This window comes from Amborella trichopoda, chromosome 3 (genome assembly GCF_054954075.1).
Source record: "Amborella trichopoda isolate Santa Cruz 75 chromosome 3, AtrichopodaSantaCruz75HAP2 v2.0, whole genome shotgun sequence".
NCBI classification, from domain to species: domain Eukaryota; kingdom Viridiplantae; phylum Streptophyta; class Magnoliopsida; order Amborellales; family Amborellaceae; genus Amborella; species Amborella trichopoda.
Genome location: NC_142338.1, coordinates 47,378,370 through 47,402,851, shown reverse-complemented (window position 1 = coordinate 47,402,851; position 24,482 = coordinate 47,378,370). Strand labels below are relative to the sequence as shown.

At 36.2% G+C, this 24,482-nt stretch overlaps 1 protein-coding gene across 2 annotated transcripts; it reads left to right on the top strand.

The window, feature by feature from the left end:
• The first annotated feature begins 4,107 nt into the window (after window positions 1-4,107).
• On the top strand, window positions 4,108-22,560 carry STRS1 (DEA(D/H)-box RNA helicase family protein). 2 transcript variants are annotated; one of them, XM_006854028.4, is made up of 13 exons: window positions 4,108-4,863; window positions 5,170-5,294; window positions 13,656-13,763; window positions 14,168-14,248; window positions 16,158-16,236; window positions 18,554-18,639; window positions 18,745-18,801; window positions 18,913-18,980; window positions 20,369-20,437; window positions 20,642-20,735; window positions 21,493-21,657; window positions 21,797-21,889; window positions 22,114-22,560. In XM_006854028.4, the coding sequence occupies exons 1-13, from the start codon at window positions 4,158-4,160 to the stop codon at window positions 22,201-22,203; spliced, it is 1,821 nt and encodes a 606-aa protein (XP_006854090.1). In that variant the 5' UTR covers window positions 4,108-4,157; the 3' UTR covers window positions 22,204-22,560. The 2 variants fall into 2 exon arrangements, with proteins under 2 accessions (XP_006854090.1, XP_088717120.1); XM_088860994.1 differs by lacking the exon at window positions 13,656-13,763.
• The last annotated feature ends 1,922 nt before the right edge of the window (window positions 22,561-24,482 follow it).

The following is a 24,482-nucleotide window of genomic DNA, read 5'->3' as shown; positions in this document are numbered from 1 at the left end:
TTCTTTATAAATAATGTGCATTCGAGTATCAAAATTCTAATATTCTACTAAGATAAATTGAGATTTGGTAGAAAAATGCATTTGGTTTTAGCCAAGCCTTGTGTATCTCACTTTTAATAGGAAAAATAAAGTTCTTGGTGAGAGATATTGAGCTATCCAAAATAGGAAAAAACAAAGTTCTCCTTAAAGGTAAGAGATATTGAGCCATTTAAAGCGTTTTGGGTCCTTTAAATAATAATCGAAAACCCAATAACTCTCTAATTTAATATATAAAAAAAACAAAGTTATTATAAAAGGTGAGAAATGTTGGATCAATTAATCCCATTGGTATTTGTTGTATTGAAAAGTTTACCTCAAAAAAATAAATAAATAAATAAGTTTACCCCATGAAAAATGATTATGCGTGAACCAAAGAGAAATCAACAGCTTTATCTCACATCGGGAATATAGCTCTGCACTGGTCCAATGGGGCCAGATAAATAAAAATTGGAATCCAAATAAATAAAATATGGCCCAGTTTACTTTAGAAATGAATGAAGATTACAATTTTAACAAATAAACCTCGATTTATTTTATTCTATTTGTTAAAATTATAATCGACGACTAAAAATCCACTAATACAATGAAGATTAGAATAAACAAAATATGGCCCGATTTACTTTAATAGGTCGTGCTCTTGTGGGACCATATCGTACACTGCTCGAGCTAAGTCATTGGTGGGCGTGGCGTAAAAAGTCTTTGGAAGTCAATGAAGGACTTGGTCCTGCGGTAGCATTATCTTGGGATGAAAGTTCCTACGCGTAGGCACAGAAAATGAGGACCAACATTTGCCTATTAAAACAGAAGATGGTGAAACAGTTCTACACCTTTGTGTTAAGGAGAATCGTTTTGAGGACTTCATGAAATTTTTAGTTACAGTGCCCAAAATGGAAAGCAATGGTTTGAACTCAAAGGTCTTAACTGCATTAGAGGCCTTGGAGCAGAGGCCTTGGAGCAGGACTCAAGCAATTCCTATGACATGGAAACTCAACAAGTAATTAGCACTGCAGGAGCAAAAACAAGTCATGAATCATCATCATCAACAATAATTATTCCAGAAAACAATGGTGGGTCAGCAAATCAAGCAATATCTCTTATGCGGACTTCCCAATCAGCAGGGCAGGATAGAAAACAGGGGAAAAAGAAGCCGAAACATCTGCAGAAGCAAGACTGGATAAGCAAGAGCAAGACCACAATCATGCTGGTAGCGGTGTTGATCGCCACCATCACATTTCAAGCTGGTTTCACTCCTCCTAACAAAGACACCATACCAGGAGCTCCGATAACAACTGATGATGAAAAATTTCTTCAAAGTCGGAAACAGCGGGCCTACCATATATTCATTTTTGTGATACAGTGGGGCTAATCACCTCACTACTTATTATCTTACTTCCAATGAGCATCGTAGCTGTAAAGAAACAACTACTCATGCGAGTGTTAATGGTCATTATGTGGATCTCTATGCACTTCACGGCCAACGCATTCTTCATTGGGATGCTTGTATCCAATTACGACGACAATGCTGCTAATATAATAGTTCAATTCTCATGTTTATTCTTTAATGGAGGTATGTTACTCATTATCTGCACAAAGCTTTTGAGGTTGAGCATTAGTTGGTGGAGGAAAGGTCCGCTAACGAAGAGGGTGCTAGTAGTCCTCATGTGGGCATTTGCCTACTTACCTTTGAGTTCAATCTTGTTGAGCGCTGTGTTTAATCTCAGTGTATATTCGCTGTATCCATATTACAGTTTGTTTAGTCCAGCAACTATGGTGTTCAATGTAGTGTTGGTTGTACCGGTCATTATTGGTTTCTTCATTTTTTCTTATCTAAGAAAGGTTGTCCTGGTTAAGAGAAAGCGGGAGAATGTGGAGAAGGAAGATAGGTTCGGCAGGGGGATTGAGCCGGATATCGAGTCAGGCAAAGGAAAGGATTGACCCTCGACCAAGATCAACCTTGGGCATGAAAATCTATTATGTTGAATTGTTCCATGTAAAATGCAAAGCACTTGTTTATCAGTAAAGCCTTTATATTTTGCTTTCCAATGTAAGTTTCAAATATTGTGGAGAAATGTGAAAGCAAAATATTTGTGAAAATTCCACAATGGAGGCAAGTGAGAAGAAATCAAAAAATATCTATAGTTTGAGGTGGAGACATATGAAGGCAAAAGTGTTTGTGAAAATTCCACAATGGATGTAAGTATGAAGAAATCTATTAAATGAAGATTGTCGATGCAATTATGATGATTTTGCTATCAAAGTGGAAATTGTTGGGTTTGGTGATAGCTAAATCACCATGTCCATATTTTCTTCTAAAGATTAGGGTATTATAGGAAATAAAAAATTGACTTTAGTAAGAAGTAAGAAAGTGATATCTTTATAAGATAGTGAAAGATGACATAATACCCATCATTTGAGGGTCAACCCTTTGGGGGTTATGGGAATGGATCTTCAACAGCTCCGAGAGAGAGGTAATATTCCCATGAGTTTTGAGTTAGTTAACTTTCACTTATAGATAGAGAAAGTCTCTCGGTTGCTCTTAAGCTTATCTTTCCAGTAGCAATATTACGGTGGGAAAGATGAATGAGTTTTGAGTTAGTTAACTTTCACTTATAGATATAGAAAGTATCTCGGTTGCTCTCAAGGTTATCTTTCAAGTAGCGGTATTACGGTGGAAAAGAAGAAGGTATTACAGTGGGAAAGTGGAAGTTGATCGACAGTATTGCTCAGTTGGGCAAGTGGGTTTAGAAGGGAAGATCAGTAATGGTATTTTTATTGATGTTTAGAGATAAATATTATCTCTTGTAACCCAAAACTGTAATCTTCATTGTGATAGTAGATTTATAGGTATCAAGGTCGTTGATGTAGCTCTATGGGGTGAACTACGTAAATATTGTAAATATTGTGTTGTTGTGGTGTGCCTTTTTGTGTTTGCTATATTTATTGTACTCGATTTATAGTTGTATTCATCTATTTCACATATAACCAATCATGTACACAATATTGACTAGGATTTCAGTGTTTGGGATTTCTGGTTCCGCAAGCTAAAGGGTTCTCGAGATCCCTACATGAACTTGTTGCTCATTGAGTTGAAAATCCTATTTATTACACACCCCCAAGAGAGAGGATAGAGAAAGAATTGCAAAAAACTATATTCTATTAACTTATTTTCAATTCTTCATGTAGATATACGTTTCTTCTTCATGATCTATTTTTGAGATGGATTTTGGACCTAATATTTTAGGCATATATAATCTCTACTATAGAGTTCATGAATATGTAAAAAAATAAATTTAAAACACTTAAAACCATAGTTTTTTAAAAGAAAATTTTGGGACGATTACAATTCCACATCTATCTTTAAGATGGATCAAGGACATAAATATAGTTACGCATCTATTGTATAAACCACTTTTTTCTAAAGGCATACTTGGTTCACATGAAAATATTTTTACGTGAAAAATTTATCTTAAGTGGTTAGATGTGAGAATATTTTCACACAAATTGGGTGCCAATTAATGTGAAAAAGTATACAAGCACTAATTGATATAAAAATATTTTCACACCGAACTACACAAGAGAATTTCTTTCACATGACAACTATTCTCACATTTAATCATATAAAATTTTTTTCAAGTACACAAGAGAATTCTCACACCATATAAATTCTCACACCTAACAAGAAAATTTCTTTCACATGACAGCTATTCTCACAAAAATTTCTTTCACATGACAGCAATTCTCATATTTAACCATATAAATTTTTTTCAAGTAAAAATATTTTTAAAAACATTTTCTACCCTAAAAATAAGGATACACGAAGGCAATTTACCCCTAGAAAAGATGGTCACAATTGATAATAAGGTTTTGTTTTTAATATTACTCTATTTTCCATGACAATTGTCTCACCGCTCACTCTTTGGTACTGGACCATACTCCAGGCGCAATTTCGATGCTCCCGCCATTATTAGAAAGTTAAGGCCCTTTTGGTCATTTCCATCAAATATTCCCATTGATATCCGCCAATTCCTTGCGCTATGTAAACCTCTCGAAAGCCCTAATTTTAAAATTGTTGTTCTCTGCTACTTTTACACTGAGTTGGCTTTTCTCACTCCTCAACAATGGGTAGGAAGCTCGATTCTGAGGTTACAGAGGATCCTCAAACCCTAGAATCCTCTCAAAGCGACAAGAAGAAGCGGAAGTTTCCAGATCGAGAATTGAAGGCCAAAGTTGCAGATGAAAACCGGGAAGAAACCCCAGAAATAGTTCAGAGTAAAAAGGACAAAGAGAAGAAGAAGTGGATAAACCAGGAATTAGGGTTGGAGACTAATGGATTTCACAAGGAAGTTGATGGTAATGTGACCGCAGTTGGAACCTTGCACGAGGATTTGGCCCTGAGTAAAAATGCAGATGATTATCACTGCGAAAATGGAGAAATTCATCAGAAGAAGAAGATTAAGAAGAGAGGAGATGGAGAGTCTGGTCAAATACATGAAGTGATCAAAGAGAACAATAAGCTGAAGAAAAAGAAGAAGATAAAGGGGGAATCAAATGATTTGGATGTTGCTGAAGTTCAAGAAGAGAGCCAGAAAAACGGCAACAGTTTGAAGCTCGACGACGAGACATCTGATGATGGAGTGATTGTATCAGGAAGATGCATCAAGGAATCAAAATACACTGCATTGAAGTGTTTTGAGGAGGCAAAGCTTCCAGACACTGTCATGGAGTGTTGCAAGGGTTTCAGCAAACCATCACCAATTCAATCTCACTCATGGCCGTTCCTTCTGGATGGCCGGGATTTTATTGGGATAGCCGCAACTGGTTCAGGTGGTTTCACAACATTGAGTCATGTTACTTTTGTAATCATGTAATAAATTTTAATGGGAACTACAAACTTAATTGATTTTCTAACTGAGTTTGTTGGTTATAACATTCCAAGAGCCATGTTCTTGGTCTACCGATTAACACATTGCTTTTATAATGCAGTTTATTCCGCAAATCTTGGGACCTATCCGTTTTGTGTTTTTGCCTTTTTTGGGCTTATTTGTTCGTCAGGGTCCTATTCACGGAGATACACTAGTTTTTGTGTTCTAGCTTTCATTATTTAGTTGCCTATTTGATGTGTTTTTCCAGGAAAAACTTTGGCATTTGGTGTTCCCGCTCTCATGCATATACTGCAAAAGGAGAACAGAAAGCACTCAAAGAGGTCACTTCCTCTTTGCCTTGTACTCTCACCAACAAGGGAGCTTGCTCAACAAGTAAGTCTGCCAGGCCTGTACTTTAAGAATTATTTATTTGTTGTTGTTAAATATGTAATTTCATGGATAGCGATAAGATGTACATGTATAATGATATGAGCCAAATTGTAAAAATTTCAAGGCAGTCCACAATTGAAAGGGAAGGTCTATTCATTCCTTTTGCTGATGTGTCCGATAGCGATTTTTCTTCTTGCAATCAGTGATTAAATTAGACCCCAATTATTTTTTTTTTTGCAAGGGTCAAAACTTAATCAAAGGATTGATGCCGTGCCCATGGGCAAATGACTCCTTTCTAGCCTAAATGATAAAACTAGTCTCCTTTTGTGAGGGGATCCTAGATGATGAATACAATCTGAGTTCAAACAGTAGGGCTTTGGTTTCGGCCTCAGTGGAGTTGCAAAATCCAGCAGGCTGGAAAACTTCAACAGTGCACCGCCTGAGGAGAATGAAAGACACCTCATATTCCCTTGGGCCCCGGGTTTCTAAGAGAGCTCCAACTGAAATTATGTGTGGTGGTGGAGTCCAAACGATCTAGTTGTTATAAAAAACTGGTTCCAATAATGTCTATCACCAAGAAACCCCATAATTCTTTTTTAGCTTTCACCTAAGCCACTACTTTTGTCTTGATTTTCTATTTAAGTTTGTTTATGCTTGCCTCTTAGGCTCAAAAACGTCCTATTGTTGTGTTCGATTTATAGTGGAATTATGACTGCCGTCATGCTGAGCCTTCAAAGGATCATGCCTTTTGACGGAGGGGGGGGGGGGAGGGGAGAAATCCATTTAGTTAGGAGCTCATCAACTGAGGCGAGCCTAGGCCAATTGAAATGGATTATTGAAGAAAGTAGGACCACTCCTCAATGGTAACATTGTGATGCAATAATACACAATATCACAGACTCAATTTCCTCCTCTGAGGCGGGCGAGGACCAAATGAAACTGATTATTGAAGAAAGTAGGACCACAACTCAGCAGTTACTTTTGTCATGCAATAGTTTACAATTCACAGACTCAATTTCTCCCTTGAAGATGGTAATCTTCTGTTCTGAAGATTCTCCACTGTGTGGTCTTGTTGAGGGCTTCGAGCCAAAAGAAATCCATAGTTTTTGGCGGCTTGGGAAAAGGGCCAAACTCTTCGAGCTTTAGCTGGGTCAAGAAGGAGAGGGGGGGGGGGGGGGGTTGAGTGAGGGTGTTATTGTTTGCTGGGTTTTTATACCCTTAACATCACGCTTATGTGCATATTCGCTGTGAGAATCACCCAAAATGCCCAAGTGATTGATGGCGGTGAAAATCTGTAATAATGCCTAAGTGCTTAATGATAGTAAGGACCATAGAAAATGACTGCCCAAGCTCTTATTGGCTGTGAAAGCCAACAAATTCCTAGGTGCTTAATGATGGACCAACTAAACTGGCTGTCCTTAGGCGCCCGCCTAGGGACCATAGGCCCCCTCCTAGTACCCCACTTAGGCGGGCACCCAGGGGACTACACCCACGTAGGTGCAAAAATACCCATCATGTTGGGTATTTTTTGTGGTTTTTTTGTTTGGATTAGAAAAAATGCATTTTTTATGCAAAATCTAGACCTAAAACATGATTAGTAGATACCCCTTGCCCCCTTTTGAACTAGGATGCCCAGGTTTTGGGCCGCTGCCAAAGCACTGGGTGGCCTAGACCCCCTGCCGCCTAGGTGCTGCCCCGTGTTTTTTGGAACACTGGTAACAAGGATCCGGCTTGGAAATATCCAAAACTCAAAAATCCAAAAGATTGAAATTACATTATTTGTATGCTTTCTAGAAATATTTGTATAGGGGGTACTTTCAGACGAAAATAACATGTAGCTGGTATTAATGGGAATGTCAAAGCATGCGTACATGCTACTGAAGATTAGAGGATACATGGATAGCTTAAAAAAACAAAAAGATTAGAAGAAAAGGAAATAAAAAAGATATAATTGATGAATTTCAATTATTTGATGATGAGGATTTGTCAAAAGTTGGTATGGTTTTTTGATGTTCATGAATGATGATAATATGATGTCTTCTGATGCCTTTTATAAAGTACTTTTAAGTTTTTAGTTTCTATTTTTTAATGTCATTAATTAGGGGATTCACAGTCTCCGACAACTGATAATATTGGAGTTAATGAATAAATTAAATACCTACTATCACATAAATCACCTCTGCCTTTTTTTTCCATGGATTAGTCTATTTTTTAAGATTTTTTGGAATTTTTTTATATTTATTGACCGCAACAGGTGATGCACCCACATCTGAACTGAGTCGAGCCTCATTGCTGCATTGGCTCCTTGACCGCATCAGAATTGTGTTCCACATTTTAAAACATTGTTTTATGTGGCCTAATGTTTTTGCATTCTAGAAATTAGGGAAAGTATGACAAATATACCTTAATTTTCGTCTATTTAGAAAAAACCCTCAACTTTCGTAAACCTTGCCCACACCTTTTTTCTTTAATTTTGGGCGTTTTTTGACCAAAATAACCTTCACGGTAGTCATATTACCGTGAAGCACCATTACGGTACTTTAGGTACCGTAAAAACTAACCCATGTTAAATAGCATTTTATATACCGTAAGGAGTTGAAGTATTATTATGGCACTTGAAATGCTGTAATAGTATTGCACCCTATAAACCGTACTTGAACCCTTTTCTCCTTTATGGTTCTGTTTGTGTTTATCTCTTCTTTTTCTCTCTGATTTTTTTTATATTTATCTCTTCTCTCTCTCTCTCTAATTCTTTTTAATATTTATCTCTTCTGTCTCTCTCTAAATGTTTTCTCTCTAAATCTTTCTCTATCCGACGGTTTAGAGAGAGAAAGAAAAGTAAATATTAAAAAGTAGTAGAGAGAGAAATAAAAGATAAATATAAAAGAAATAGAGAGAGAAAGAAGAGAAATGCAAATAGAACCGTAATTTCTCCTTTACGGTTCTTTTTGTATTTATCTCTTCTTTCTTTCTCAAATTCTTTTTATATTTATCTTTTCTTTCTCTGTCTACTTCTTTTTAATATTTATCTCTTCTTTCTCTATCTAAATCTTTCTCTCTCAGGCGGTTTAGAGAGAAAGATGAGATAAATATTAAAAATACTTAGAGAGAGAAAAAAGAGATAAATTTAAAAAGAATTAAAGAAAAGATAAATACAAACACAACCGTAAAGGAGAAAACGGTTTCGGGTAGGGTTTATGGGGTACGATACTATTACGTCATTTCGAGTGTCGTAATAATACTTCAACTCCTTACGGTATATAAAATGCCATATAACACTGGTTAGTTTTTATGGTACTTAAAGTACCGTAATGGTGCTTCACGGTAATACGACCACCGTAAAGGTTATTTTAGTAAAAAAAAGTCCAAAATTGAAAAAAAAAGGTGTGGGCGAGGTTTATGAAAGTTGAAGGTTTTTTTTCTAAATAGACGAAAATTAAGGTATATTTGTGATAACTTCCGTAGAACTTACTCGAAGTGTTGAATTGCGGTGAGAACGCCAGTGGATGGCATGTCCATAAACTTGATGAACCTATGGCTCTCCACTCTGGAAATTTCTCTAGCCCTTAAATACGGTTAGAACTTAGAACATGGTATCGTCCAAAGCCCAAAATGTCTTAAGATGGTGAAAAACCAGAATTCTCATACCCAAACCTGAATGCTTGGTTTAGTGGCAGTTTTGTCATTCTGAACATTACAGTGGGATGACGCACCCATGGCAAGTTATGCAATCCCATCTGTCAAATTTAAAAGAAGATAGTCATTCCATCTCTCTGGCTATATACCTTGCCACATGGCAACTCCTTGGTTGTTATGGAAACCTCCCAAAATCTTTTCAGAAGAAAAAGAGGAGGGAGGAAGGGTGATGGGAGAGAAGTACATATTTCTCAGAAGGAGAAAGCTTTGAGACTCATTCAAGAGAAGTCAAGAGAGAGAGAGAGACAAAAGCTTTTAAGGAAGAGAATAAAAAATAGAGAAGATGACGAGGTATAATGTGATTTTTTTTCTTTTTCTTAATTTCTATCCTTTTCTTTCCATGAAATCTAGAGAATAAGAGGTTTTCAGATATAATTAATATCGCATCCATCGATGCTCTGGAAGGATGTAGCATTGATTTTGAATATAAACCCCAAAGAGGGAATTCGATGCTTATTTTGTATTTGTTTTTTTAGTTTTCAAAAGTTTCACAAAATTTGAAAAGAATTGTACATTGACCTTATAGTGAAGTTACCTTTGTTGTTGGAGATCTAGATAATGGAGTCAACCCTATTCCTTCGCAGTTAGTTTGTGGCATAGTTACGGATCTTCCAACCAAGGGCTTGATTACATCCAGAATCTCGTTCCTGCATGCTAGGGAAGGGAATCTTGCTCTTCTGCATTTTTTAAACTTTGGAATCTTGATCTTTCCTATTAGTAATTGAGATCCCAATTTACAGAAGATCCATATTCCTTAGCATTGTAGTATAATGTAGCAGTATAAACTAGTATAGCAGTGTGGTTTAGTTAGTAGTATGATATAGCAATATAATAAAGTCTAGCATTGTTGTATACTTCAGTAATATATAATATAATATTGTATATATTCCATAGTTGTAAGTAGTGACTTCGCATATTCACTACTTACAACTATATAATATATACAATATTATATTATATATTACTGACAGCAATGCTACAGGATGAGGTACTTATAGGATGAGGTACCGTGGTGCATGTTGTTCGTAGATGACATAGTTTTAATTAATGAGACTCGAAACCACATCAACACAAAGTTACAACTTTGGAGGGATGCTCTAGAATCCAAAGGTTTCAAAATTAGTCGGACTAAGACATAGTATATGGAGTGCAAGTTTAGTAATAATAAGAATAGAGACGAGGCTGTAGTCAAGATTGACAGACAGAAAGTACAAAAAAGACCACACTTTCGATATCTCGGGTCGATAATTCAGCAAAATGGAGAGATCAAGGAAGATGTCGCACACCAAATTAGAGCTAGGTAGGCGAAGTGGAAATGTGCAACTGGAATTTTATTTGATCGCTGCATACCAATGAGGCTGAAGGGTAAGTTCTATAGGACCACGGTGAGACCAGCTTTGCTCTATGGGGCGAAATGTTGGGCTGACAAAAAACGATATACCCATAGAATGAATGTAGCGGAGATGTAGATGTTGAGATGGATGAGTAGCAAGATAAGAAAGGATAAAATTCGAAATGAATCTATTCAAGATAATTTAGGCGTGGCGCCAATAGGCGATAAAATGAGAGAGTAGACTTAGGTGGGCTGGCCATGTGTGGAGTTGAACAAGTATAACGCTTGTTAGGAGGTGCGAGTTAGTTTAAGTAGATGGACTGAAAAAGGCAAGGCGTAGGCCCCAAAGGATGTGGTTGGAAGTAGTCCGAAAAGATATGGGGACTTATGGCCTCACTGAGGATATGGCCTTTAATATAGCAGAATGGAGAACCAAGATTTATGTAGCCGACAATTAGTTGGAAAAATGCTAAAATGATGATGATGATGATGATGATGGAGCATATGGTATAGCAGAATAGTGCACAACATTGTCGTATAGTATATAACACTGTAGTATTGTATAGCAGTATGGTATATAATATAGTGGTATATATTATACTACTACACTAGTTAGTATTCTTGGGGCATTGATTTTTAACCAAATGGAGCTTGGTCATGTAAAATTTACCATTCGATCCCAATTAATTTTGGATCAAACTCCTCCACATCCCTCATATTGGGAATGAGATTTTTAGATTTTAGGATTTATGGACCATTGTATGTACCATAGGGGCTTCCTACTTGTCACGTTCTTGTGGTCTCAATCCTAGATCTGATTCGGTTCCATTCCCAGTAGCTATGGACTATAGTCATTATCTCTTAAGTTTCACCTAAATTCAGGACTCCATATTGTGACTTTATTCCAGCTCTCCACCCAATTTGCTGGCCACAAATTCGTATCCTACCCAAAGATAATTTTAGTATATGATCCATTGCCCCATTTTATCTAGTAGACTTATGAAGTCTTAGCAAACAATAGCAATACCCCTCAATGCATTGGAGGCTCGTCGAAACCAACAAGTGTATTAGTGCCATATTTATGCTGGATGACTTAAACGAACAAATTTAGTAATAATAGGAGTACTAACAAGATAATTGTCAAGATTTATGGCCAAGAAGTACTTAAAAGAGATAATTTTCGATGTTCGAGGTCGATAATCCATGAGAATGGAGAGATTGAGGAAGGTGTTGCGCATAGAATTCTAGGTCGATGATCCATGTTTTGCAAGTACGTCTCATGCATTAATTCCCAATAGTCGTGAACAAGGTTCAGAAAAATGGATTGGCTAGGTGGTCAGTCTGGACCTGCCTATTCGGCTGATCTGGATTGTTCAGGTTGGCAATCCAACAAAGACCAACAAAAAAAAAGGGGGAAAAGAAATAAAGGCCGTATAGAGCCATCTTTCTTATGTTTCTTTGATGATTTAAATTTTAAATCATAAAAAAAAGGATTCCCAATTATGGGAGGGAATCGGCCTAATCACGCTCCAATCCTGATCGTGATTGGGGATTTATAAAGCTGTGGTCTTGAAATATAGCAATTGGGAACCCATCTGGCCCTGGGCTTTGTCCAGTCCATGCTCCATTACAACTTTCCTCACCTTGGTTATTGCAAGGGTTTCTCTTAGCAAATTTTCTGTTCTGCTTGTGACACTCAAAGCTAACGTTCTCTGAACTGGGTCCCTTAATTCGGTCAGCTCTGAAGAGCCATGTAAACAAGCTAACAATTTCTCTTTCCACTACCTTGTGTCCTCCAATAGTCCGGTCATTCACCTTTGCATGTTGAATACTATTGCCTCATTGTTGATAAATCTTGTGGCAAAATTTTGTGCTTAGGTCTCCTTCTCTAGTCCACTCTGCCCTAGATCGCTTCAGCCAAAAGATCTCCTCTTGTAGTGTCTGTTGCAGGGTCACTTTTGCCTCAATTATGGCATATTTTTATTGTGCAGTAAATACCTGGTTTCTTCAGTAGGCAATCCAGATCGACAATGGCATGGAGAAGGTTATGCTTTATGTTTTTGCAGCAACAAACACATTGCGATTCCAATGTTTTAGCTTTAGTTTAAGGAGCTGCTGCTTCTTACGTGGCTCCAATCCAGCCTGTCCATCAACCTCGAAGGATAAGATAATGATCTGAAGTGGGTTTTGGAAGGGTCAAGGAGGATGAGGAATGATCTGAAGGGTGTTTTGGAAGGGATTTCCAATCTGTGGATGCTATGAATGAATCTAGTTCGGTGAGAACGAAATGTTGTTGTGGTTCAAGTTTGATCAAGTTATTTGGGCTCTATTTAGAGGGATTTCTAACAGTTTATGGGTGCTGATGAAAGATGAAAAATCCTTCCATGCTGGATGTGATGGATCCTCTGTTATTTTCAGTGGATTAGAGGACTTCATTGAAGTCTCCTTCAAGATACCCTGGTATATTGAAGTGTTATTTCATTCGCATGTGTTCCTCCCTAAAGTTTGTTCTCAGGGCAGGTCTATTTGGACCAGTGTTCAAACAAGTCAGGGAGTCTGACTCAGACTTGGAAGCTTGCTGAGTCTGGAAGTAAACCTCTCGTTTGTTCTCAATAACCATTGTTTGTTGCATTGATCTTTGGTCATAAATCTGAATCCAATACTTATGTTTACCTTTGAAGTGTAACAAGATATTGATTTTCTCTTTACTTCCATTATATTACAAAAGTAGAAGGTTTATATCAAGTTGCATTGAATGCAACTAAAGGGCACAACTGAAGAATGATGTATTAATGACAATAATCCTGTAAAATAAGTCCAAAAACAGAATACATCAGGAAAAATAAAGGTTAAGGGAGTGGAAAAGCGTCCCCTATTAAAAGATATATGAGCTGGGAAATCTCCTTGATCTTCCTACATCTGATAGGAAAATCCTAGTCCTCTGTCATTAGTCATTACTATTGAAGACCCAATCATATTTACAGGATCTTAGAGGAAAACAAATATATATGTTAAGGCTTTCAAAAGAGCTCTTGCTTCTGTACAAATGGCAATAAGCCGAAAAAAGGCATCAAGTGTCCTGCAGGTGCTATCTTTAATTATGACCCCCACCTTGGATGACCTTGGGGTCCTGTAGGAGCTGCCTTCAAAGTTGAATCTTAGAACCTTCTGGTGGCTTTGCTCGTGTGAGCCTAAGCCTATTGAAGTAATTTTACTTATTCTGACCTGCTTCTTTTGTATTCATGTTATTCTTGTCGACATGCTAGAGTCTATGACAAACCCATATTTGGCATTCAGTTATACTGGAAGTTTAATGTGGTCCTTTCTTGGGACAGATTGCAGACGTTCTTTCTGATGCTGGGAAGCCCTGTGACATAAAATGTGTATGCTTGTACGGAGGAACTTCCAAAGGACCACAAATATCTTCTTTGAAATCTGGTGTTGTAAGAAGTTTCTTGACCTCTTTCTGGAACAAATCTATTTTTTATGTTTATAATGTAAAAGAGGAGGATCAGTAAATTTGTTATAGTGAAACTAGATGTTGTAAAGAAGTTATATATTTTCCATTAGAAATGCTTGCATAAATGCTTTTATTCTTGAGCCAAAAATTCCTTTTTGATATTTTGTCTTATTTACTTTTTCAGATTTTCTATTTTCTTTTATTTGGGTTCTGATTGTGACTCTATTTTATGTGTTTTGCCTGCTGGGGAATTGATGCAACGTTAACATTTTTATAAGACAGCTGCTAGTTTTAGTTAGGCATGTGGAACCCCGCCACACCCTACAGTTTGCTGTTAAATTTGATCTCTCAATTTAAATGACGTTTTTCTTCTCATTTGCATTTTAGGAGATTGTTATTGGAACTCCTGGTAGATTGAAAGATCTAATGGAGGCTGGTCTGTGCTGCCTTGAGGAGGTCTCATTCGTGGTAAGTGAAGCATGATCTAGAAAAAGCAACCATTGATTCTGTTTTTTTGTTAGTCACTTAGTCTACAATGAATTCCTGCTGATAGCACTATTTATATCAAATAAGTTATTTGTAATGGTTTTCTCCTTTGTTAACTGAGTAACTATTTAGTGTTTTTAAGGGCAAATGCCTTGGTGGCTTTTACTTCGGGTACAAAGTCTTGAACTAAGATGCTCATTGAATAGTGAATCATGTTCATGGTGAAGCTTTTGAGGAATATGGTGAAGCAGTCCTTTTTATTGATGTGCAAGTTTCATAGAAGTACAGTGAAAGGGTGTGAAGACGGTGTTTTAAAACCCGGCAATTTCCAATCCAGATCGGTGATGTGGATGTGGAAATGGTTGGGACCAAACCGGTTCCGGGATGTTATGGGACCCGGTCCCCCCTAAAATCCCCATTTTCATTCTTTTTCTTTTCTCTTTAAGCTTATCTAATGTTGTACTTGGTTCCCCCTTAAATCCCCACCCCATAAACCTCTATTTTAATTTTTAGTTTTATTTGATTTATTTTTAAATATTTTATTGGTCACCATTCCGGATGATCCAAGAACAATCTGCGCCGATCTAGCCGATATGGATGGGGATCGGGGGTAGATGATCCGCCCCACTGGTCTGTTTTTTAAAACATCGGTGCAAACAGATTGCGTTAGTGTAATGTACGGTGGAATAGTCATTAAATATAGCACAGATACTTCATTGTTGGTTTCTTTATGTTTTGTTAAATGAATAACAATTTCATTCAAAAGGGGAAACACATTAATACATGAATCCTAGAGACTCTTATCCACTTCTGAGAAACCTAGATTAATCAGACCACATGCCATGAATTTACCTTTCTGTTACCACATGACTTATATTGCTCACTTTAATTGATTATTTGTCAATTCAAAAATCTCATCGGAGATGCCATCATGCCACTAATTCACCCTGAGCATGGAGACTTTTTCCTCAACTACATGACAGTAGTTGACAATTCACCTTGATTATTGCAATTTTGATGAACTGACTTGCCTAGAACTGAATATCCTCTGACAATGCTTCAACTTCTGTCGGAGTGCATTCAATGCCTAGGTAATCACATTACCAAGACCAATAAGGTTTGGATTTCAGTTAGAGCTGCCATCAAAACTTTAAGAACCCATAGTTGGTGCCATCAGATTCTTCATTCTGGAATTGCCTTGATCCTTGCTGCAAACTTCAAAAGTTCTTGACATCTCTTCTAGTCCTGCCACTTTAACTTCTTCCATGGAATAACCTTGTGGGGCAAATATTGAACTAAAAAAAGAATATCTGTGATGGGAATATTGAGATTGTTTCGAAAGAAATCTTGGATGTCTTAGACCCGTGTATGTTCTTTTTGATGTCACACAGTCACATACTCTCTTGGCTATAGAGTAGGAATGTAGAGATGAACTTTTTATTGGGAGTGTTCTCCTTCCTTGATATTTGGCCTTCATGACAATCATTGCTCCAAATGTCTCTTATACTGTAAAACGCATAATTTAGCTTCATGGAAAAAAAAACTCAATGCAATGCTCAGATCATTGATAATGTTAGGTTTATGCTTTTCTTCTTTTTCCTAAATTAATTGTGTTTTTGCATTTTTCATCTGGTACAACACAAATTGGTTCCATTTCACTTCTTCAATATTTCGTATCCACCATTTAGATAAATGGATATTCCTAGCACATTTAGCTGCTGTTTTCTCCCCTTTAACAGATGTTATTTGTAATTTTAGCTCTATTTAAATTTCTCCATGCAACCTATGTCCAAACTAATTCGGGGGTTGCTTGGGACTTGGACGTAATGCTCTTGCATAACTTAATGTCTCTTTACTCTTGTTTGAAGCTATAATTGTTGACAATTTGTAGGTTTTGGATGAAGCAGATCGAATGCTTGATATGGGATTTGAACCAGAAGTGCGCTCCATACTGAGCCAAACTTGCCGTTGTATGTACTGTTTTCAAATTTCAAATGCTAATGCTTTAGTTTGCATTTTCTTTTTCTCTATATCGAAGGACAGTTTCTTGCAATCTGGAACATGATTTTTAAAATCTTTAATGTTGAAACATTAGAAGTCATCTCTGTGTATCACTGGTCTTTATGGCTATGTGGTCTTTCTGGTCTGGTTTTGCTGACACAGAAACTTTAGTATGGCCTTTTTCTCTCATGCTACTTGATTATTTGCTGGAGATTTGATTGTATGACCAGTTAATACTTTCTGCTGAATCTTTTTAATATGCTTGGTCAGGTTTGTTTATTTATGCATGTGGTTATACATGGTAGGTGATTGTATGGCTGATGTGCAGCTAGGAGCAAGTGAGGTCACGGAGTATTTCATTACCTTAGAACTTTTATTTCCTTTGTTCTGCTTATACTCCTACTTTGACTAAGTTATTTGTTACAAATAGAAAAAATAAACTTGGGTCACAACAATTCATCCACTGGTATTTCCTCTGTCATTTCATCAGACCTTTTCTCTTATCCCGAACTAAGATTGAAGGGAACTCATTATGCTACATAGTCATACGTAGTCATTTGTGCCCGCCTGATTCATTAGGAATATTTGTAGAAGGCTGGAATTCAATGGTCTGCTTTTTCTTTTCTTTATACTTTATTACCTATGTTAGGGATGTTCTCAGTTACAAGGATATGTGATTATCATATATTATATCCTTGTGAGGTTTAAGTTATTTAATTCCTCATAGCATTTTTTTTTTGGGGGAATGATTTCATGTCACCTTGTCATTGTAATATAATGAAGCTGCACTTTTAGACGACCATATCTGTGGCACCCTAAATTTGCATAGGCACTCTCTTCATCCCAACAATCAATCCCAAAAAAATAATTAAATTTGCACCTTACATATAGTGAAAATGAGCTCAGTCCAAATAATGAACCTTGACCCCCCATTTGATGAATTTAAGATTTAGACCTTAACATTGTTAATCAAAAACAGTTTCTTCTTTTTTAACATTGTTAATCTAATGATAACAAAGCCATCTGCAAAATTTGGTGAAGGAAAAGTTCCTTCTAAGGCATAGATCTAAGCATCTTACCAAATGGATAGCCTATGTTTAGTGGGTTAAAGAAACACTTCTTAGGGTGCACTTTTAAGTTTGTTTTGCTTTTGTCTTGTTCATCTAAATGTAAAGAGCATATATTTAGAAATTGGGGTCAAACAAATAACCCTAGCATATTGTTTTCTTATAAAACCGTTGCATGAAATCATTCCCCTTTTTTTATTTGTAAGTACCTCACATATTTATATTGATCTTCCTATCCCCACCCTTCCTAATCTAATTATGTCTCTGCGATTGGTATGCATGGCTGGTCACTATCTTTTGTTTAGTAGTGATAAACTGGTGGTCGAAGCTAAATATGTTACAAGAAGAATGCAGTTGTTAATTTTTAGAACATGAGCTTTATATTTGATAGTTGACCTTCAAATCTGTAGAAAATATGTATCCAAGAGGTAGCAATCTGCCAAACCTAGAATCCTAGATAAGGTCATGGATTCTGCTCAATTAGAATTCAGCAGTAACCAAGACATTGCACTGTCCATTAGGAGTTTTAAGGTCAGATTTTATGACACGCTTCTTATCTCTCAAAAGTTAGAAATATATAACATTGACCCAATGACACATTGGTGTATGATTTGAGACGAAGCCAGAACTTTCTTCCATGTTTGGGCTGTAAATATGGTATTTAAAAGGAAAAGTGTGTGCTAGTGCCATGGGGCCTGGGCATGGACCTTCCCACTTTCAGTTGTGTTTTGTGCCAACTGCTAACATACAACTAATGTGCCTGGCATGCTCAATCACACAAGCTCTCCAAAGAGTCATGGCTTATTTTTTATTCGTGATCCTTGAGAGTCTTCCACGAAAAGATCTCTTGACAAACTTCTTGAAAATTTTCATCCTTGAGTAATCTTTTGGCATCATGGGAGGTCTCTAATGAACCTCTTGAATCAAATCACAAATGTTTAGATACTCATGATATATGCATATTACACCATGTACGTAGCACATTGATAGGTTTTTGACATGAACGAAATAACTTCTGTCCAGTTGTGTTGTTTGCATAATTTGTTGACTTGTGTCTTGGACTTCAACTCCCCAAATTATTACTTTTAAGCATGAGATGATTTGTTCTGTTGTGTGTTCCTAGCTTTGTTTATCCTCAAAAAATATAGGCACATTTAATATAATTGTTAGCTACCATGGAAATTCCTACAGCAATCTGAAACATTCTTTATTCATGCAGCTCGTCAGACAGTCATGTTTAGTGCAACATGGCCTCTTGCTGTTCATCAATTAGCTCAAGAATTTATGGATCCAAGTCCTGTGAAGGTTTGTTTGTCTTGATCGATATCCTGTCAAGATTAGTTTCTTGGTTATTTATGTTACTGGATTGCTAGTATCTTCAATTAAACATTTCAATTTATTTGCTTCCAGGTTGTCGTGGGTTCGGAGGATTTAGCTGCAAACCATGATGTTATGCAGATAGTAGAGGTACCCTGAAAGAAGTACTTTGTGCTAAAATTACTAGCTTTCACTATCAAGGAAGTCTCTTTATGTGAGCTATTTTGTGTTATTCATGTTATATATATTTTTCACCTCTAGGTCTTGGACGAGCGTTCACGAGATACACGCTTGATCTCCTTGCTGGACAAATACCACCAGTCCCAGAGGTACTGCTATGGATTTGATGTAGGGAAGAGGAGAGATAAAATACATAAATCAGAAAACTAAAAATAAAATTAAAGGAATGAGAGATTATACTCTCTTAGGGTTTGTGGAGGAGTCTACACCAAAAGATCTTTTCATAACACCCAAACTCAATTTTTCTTCTCTTCTTCTTTGTCCAATTCTTAAACATGTATATTTATATAATGAAACCCCTAAACCCAACTTGCTCCCTAAGAAACCCTAACTAATATTAAATCCTAGCCCTTTATCATTTAAGAATCAAACTTCCAATTCTATCCCTCAATTCTTTACAATAAAAAAAAAGATACAAATACTCTAACTTGAATAAATAAAAGACCATGTATCTAAATTTACATTTAGTATCTAAAAGAAGTTAGTCAAAGAGAAATTTTTTTAAAATTCGATTACATCATTCTCCGAGGGTTGGGATAAGCTCGACCTCGAGCTTGTTGTATTTATCGCATCCTTCAAAGACTACTTGAATAGTCGGTGATGAATTCCACCATTCTCCTTGGTACTTTATCTTTTTCAATGAACTAATCGATATTAGATCCTAGTCCTTCATTTTTAAAGAAAACTTCCAAATCTACTCCTCAATTATCTAGAATAAAAAAGACACGAATACCCTAACTTAAATAAATAAAAGACCATATAACCTAAATTTAATTTTTAATAACTAAAAAAATTAGTAGAAGTGAAAAAAAGTTTGAAACCCATTCCATCAAGATTATACGTGTGCAACTGGAGAAAAAAAGTTTAAAACCCATTACATCAAGATTATACTTGTGCCACTGTTTCTAACAACCACTTGGCTCATAATTGATTAGGTTTTTCAGACTGCTTTTTGATATGTTCACAAGAAATACTGTTTCATATGGCCAATTAAGGGAGTTTTCTATTATAAAAAAGGATTTTAAGATGGCTTTGGCTTTTTAGAGGTTTATAATTTTTGATGTTTGACCGTGACTGCCCTTTTGGAAAGCACCAACCATGTCATATGGAAACTATAACTAATTATTTTTCTTCTGTCTACTGTGAGCTCTCGACTTTCTTTGTTCATGCATTGAGGAGACAAGCAGCTAGTTTTACAAAATAACCCAGATGACTTAAATTACGAAATCCGTGCTTGGCTGGGGTACCTTATCTATTGATGCGATTTTCATAATTTGGTATTACCTTATCTATTGATGCAACATTTAGTGGCAAAATAGGCTTACATTTGTAATGTCCTAAATATTTGTTAGCCATTTTCCACTATCATGGAGGGATATCGAGTCATTTGAAGGAAATGAACATGGCCACTAGTGATTCTTATGTTTTCTTTTTATTGATCTCAACTCTTGCTACCTGCCTGACACCTTTGTGACAGGAACAAAGTCTTGGTCTTTGTCTTGTATAAGAAAGAAGCAGTTCGGGTTGAAACTATGCTTCAAAGAAGGTATAGTTTAAGCTGATTGCTTCTTTTTACGGTTGCTGATATTTATGCTTTGTTTAGTGCATGCCATTGCTTCTAAAGTTTTATCAAATTTCCTTCGGAATGACATAAGCACTGTGAACTTCCAGTGGTGGAAATGTTGTAAAACTGAGACTAATTGTGGCAAATATATTGATGTCTTTTTTTTTATTCCATTATAATTCGAAGGGGATGGAAGGTTGTGTCTGTGCATGGAGACAAAGCTCAGCAGGACCGAACTAAGTCTCTTTCTTTATTCAAGGAGGGAAAATGCCCTCTCATGGTGAGTTGCCATCCTTTAAATTGAATTTTTACCATAATTTCCATTATTTCATCATTAAGTTGCCAATAATTAGATATTTTTAGATAAGAAGAGTATGAGAATAGCCTCTTTTTACCTATGAAGTTCAAAACTTGCCATGCATCTTCACTACATTATTGCTCTCAATAACGTCCTGCTACCTTTCAGAAATGTCACTATTTTCCATTAAAATGGCAATATGATGTAATAAGTCAGAGCTGATTGATTTATCATACACTGCCTTTCATGTTTCATAGTCTAAGTAGATGGTTTACTGTGAAAAGCCGATGGGCAAACTGGTGGTAAAGTTAGGAGTGGCATTGTTGTGTCAGGGAGTTGGTCGTTGTGGTGGTCGTCAGAGGTAGCCATGAAAGATATTTTTCTTTTGGGGAAACAATTAAACTAAGTAAGATTAAGAGCAATTTTGGAATAAATTTATTTGAAAAAATTCATAAATAAGAGAATCAGGATACCTGGGTAGCAAATTTGGAATATCTCAAACTATGGTTGTAGTGAGGCCATTGAAAAAATTCATAAATAAGAGAATCAGGATACTGGGGTAGCAATTTTGAAATATCTCAAACTATGGTTGTAGTGAGGCCATTAAAAAAATTCTGGTGGCAAAAACTGCGGATTTCCCCTTCCCCAAGTGTTGTTTTTTTTTTGTATAAGTGCTCTCTCTCTTTCTCTCTCACTCCCTGACTACGTACATCCAATTTGACTGGTGGATTTTTGACAGATTGCCACTGATGTGGCTTCTCGAGGATTAGACATTCCCAGTGTTGAAGTGGTGATCAATTACAGCTTTCCTCTCACTACAGAGGACTATGTCCATAGGATAGGGAGAACAGGGCGTGCTGGCAAGAAGGGAGTTGCCCATACCTTCTTTACCCAGGAGAATAAGGTACTCAAATGTTTTCGAGATTTTGGTTTTCTTCATAAATAAACAAAAAATTATATTTTTTTGAGCTTTAGAAGTTACTTTTAATTTTTATGCCTTATTGCTCCCTTCTGGTTAGAGACATGAGGTTGCATGATTTCAGGGTCTTGCTGGAGAGCTTGTGAATGTCCTCAGGGAAGCTGGGCAGGTGGTGCCTGAGGCTCTCCTAAAATTTGGCACTCATGTGAAGAAAAAGGTATAAAGTATCATTATACCCTTTTGATTCTTTATTCCATATTAAATGTTGTTTTTGCCTTCTCCATGCTCATCTGAATAACTAATGATTAAAACAAACAAAAAATCATCTAAAAAACTGGCATATGATGCGGGCTTCAAGCCTTCTTACAGGAGTCGTTTTATGTTTCTTGAGGGTAATTGGATATTCTTTAGAAACAGTTAAGTCTCTTCATCTCAATGCAGGAATCAAAGCTATATGGAGCACACTTCAAAGAAATTGGCAAAGATGCCCTGAAGTCCACCAAGATTACATTTAATGATGATGATGATTGATTTTACCCGAGGAATGGCCTCCTTACCTTTCACTTAGAAACATTTACGAAAAGAAGAGTTCCTTGCCTCCTTGTAGCATACCATCCATTGGAAGAGAGAGAGAGAGAGATCGCACCTGACCTAATGCAGATGACGATATTTTTGGCGGAAAGATGGACTTAACCTCACCTGATTCTTTTGATAAAAGAGAACGTGGGAAGGGCGATGAGATTTGTGTTCTCAATTTCGTTGTCCTCTTTATTATTGTCTGGTTAAAGATCAACTGGGGAATGTGGTTCTGCATCTGTATCAGTAATCACATCTTTACATATTAATTAATTTTATGGTATATCATGCCAAGATTGAAATTTTTAGGCAGCAGTGCTGTGTCCTTTTCAAAATTACTTTATTACAATGTGGGCATTGCACTTTTGGTGTACGTGAAAATACTTTTTGCATGAAAAATCTCCCTCATGTAATTAAGTGTGAAGTTATTTCACACCAATTGGTCTCAGTACGTTTTGTCACACCAATTGGTCTCAGTACATTTTGTCACACCAATTGGTGGCTAGTTGATGTGAAAATACTCTTATAGACAAATGTGCTTAGAGATTCAACGAGGGAGCAAATGACTTAGTTTCTACTCAAAAAATTATGCACTTAATGAATTTTTGGTGGGAACGTTTTTTTTTTAAAAGCCAACCATCTTATCAATTCTTTTGGTTTGATATGAAAAATCTCGTAAAGGACATATTCATTGGTTAGAATAGTTATTTTTAAGGTACGTTTATCAAAGAGTAATGATCCTATGAGATCTTCCTACATCCATATATTTAGGATTTCAAAGAATGGTCATTAAATTTGGTTCAGATAGTTAGAAAAATAATTGTATGGGTGTAGGATTTGAATATTTTAGAGATTTGTGTCAAATTTAATAGTGATCCGTTGGGGTCTTATACATGGTGGGGGAGGGTTTCAAGAGGTCATTTCCCTTTATCAAAATATAGATGAACTATTTAGCATTCTACTCATGTGGCAATATTCTAACTCAAGATCATGTATTTCTTATGGGTACTATGAAAATAAAGTAAAAGCTATGATTAAGATGTTAAATTATTCACATCTTGTGACTAACTTGATAAATTTTCTTCATTTTAATCATATTTTGATTACAGAAATTTTGATCTTTTAGGTGCGGTTCCATGAAACTGACATTTTTCAGTTGGTATGCGATAAGAATTTAAAGACGTCTCAAAGGAAATAAGGTTAAAAGATAACCATGGGGGGGAATTAAACAAAGAAAAACAGGGGGAAAGGAAGGCAGAGAAAGTGTTTCAACGAAGAGAGAGAGAGAGAACTCAAGGATGAGGAAGCCGCAAGTTTTTTCTGTGAGGGAAGCTTTCTTCAGAGGGCACCAGCAACGTATAAGACACATGTGACCGCTCTTCTGAATAAATTGTCGACTGATCTGAATGGATGATTGGTCGATTCAATGACAAATGTCACGTCTAACATTTATTTATATTTAATTTTCGTAAATTATTTGGACATGAGATTTAGGGCATGTGTCGATTGACAAGGGTATAGTTAATATAAATAAATAAACATATTTTTGAAAAATACAATGACCACAACACCTTTAAAATTTATGTAATATTTTGATTATTTATTTTTTAGAGATATTTTTTCCATTTTAATTAGGTATCCTTATGAGAAGTGGGTACAGACCAAATTTCACATCAAAATAATTTACAAAATAAAAACTATCCGATATGTATTATCAATTGTCCCACCAAAATTGTCTACGAAGAGAGCATCGATCTTTTGTACTTGGAGGTCACAATCACTCTCGTCCCTTAAATTTCAAAATGAGTAAGAGTGTCATTAAATAGATACAAAGTTCAAAAAATATATATATCAGATTTCATAACTCACCCCAAGCCATCTAATTTGACATCTAATGAGTTTGAATGATTGTGTCTTCTATATACAAAAGATAAATAATCTCTTGGTAGACAATCCCTATCCTTATACCTCAAAAACTTACAAAAAACAATAGTACCTGATGTCTTTGGATGGTGGTTAAGTTGCAACGTGTTATGGTGTTCCAAACCTCCCAAGGTCCCTAATCAATAGGGAAAAAAAGAAGAATAAGAGCCTCGGGGCCTCGCTTTTACTAAGAGAATAAATTTATATCAATGTTGGAAATATGTCTTGCATCTTGCATATTTGAAATGTTGATTCAATATCTTATTTTTTTTAGCTTTAGAATGTTACTTATTCAAGTTCATGAGAAGGTG

Coding starts and splice junctions, on each gene's coding strand:
- STRS1 (XM_006854028.4), top strand. CDS start 4,158: ATGGGTAGGAAGCTCGATTCTGAGGTTACAGAGGATCCTCAAACCCTA. Junction 14,249..16,157: donor TTGAGGAGGTCTCATTCGTG/GTAAGTGAAGCA, acceptor GACAATTTGTAG/GTTTTGGATGAAGCAGATCG. Junction 21,658..21,796: donor TCTTTACCCAGGAGAATAAG/GTACTCAAATGT, acceptor GCATGATTTCAG/GGTCTTGCTGGAGAGCTTGT.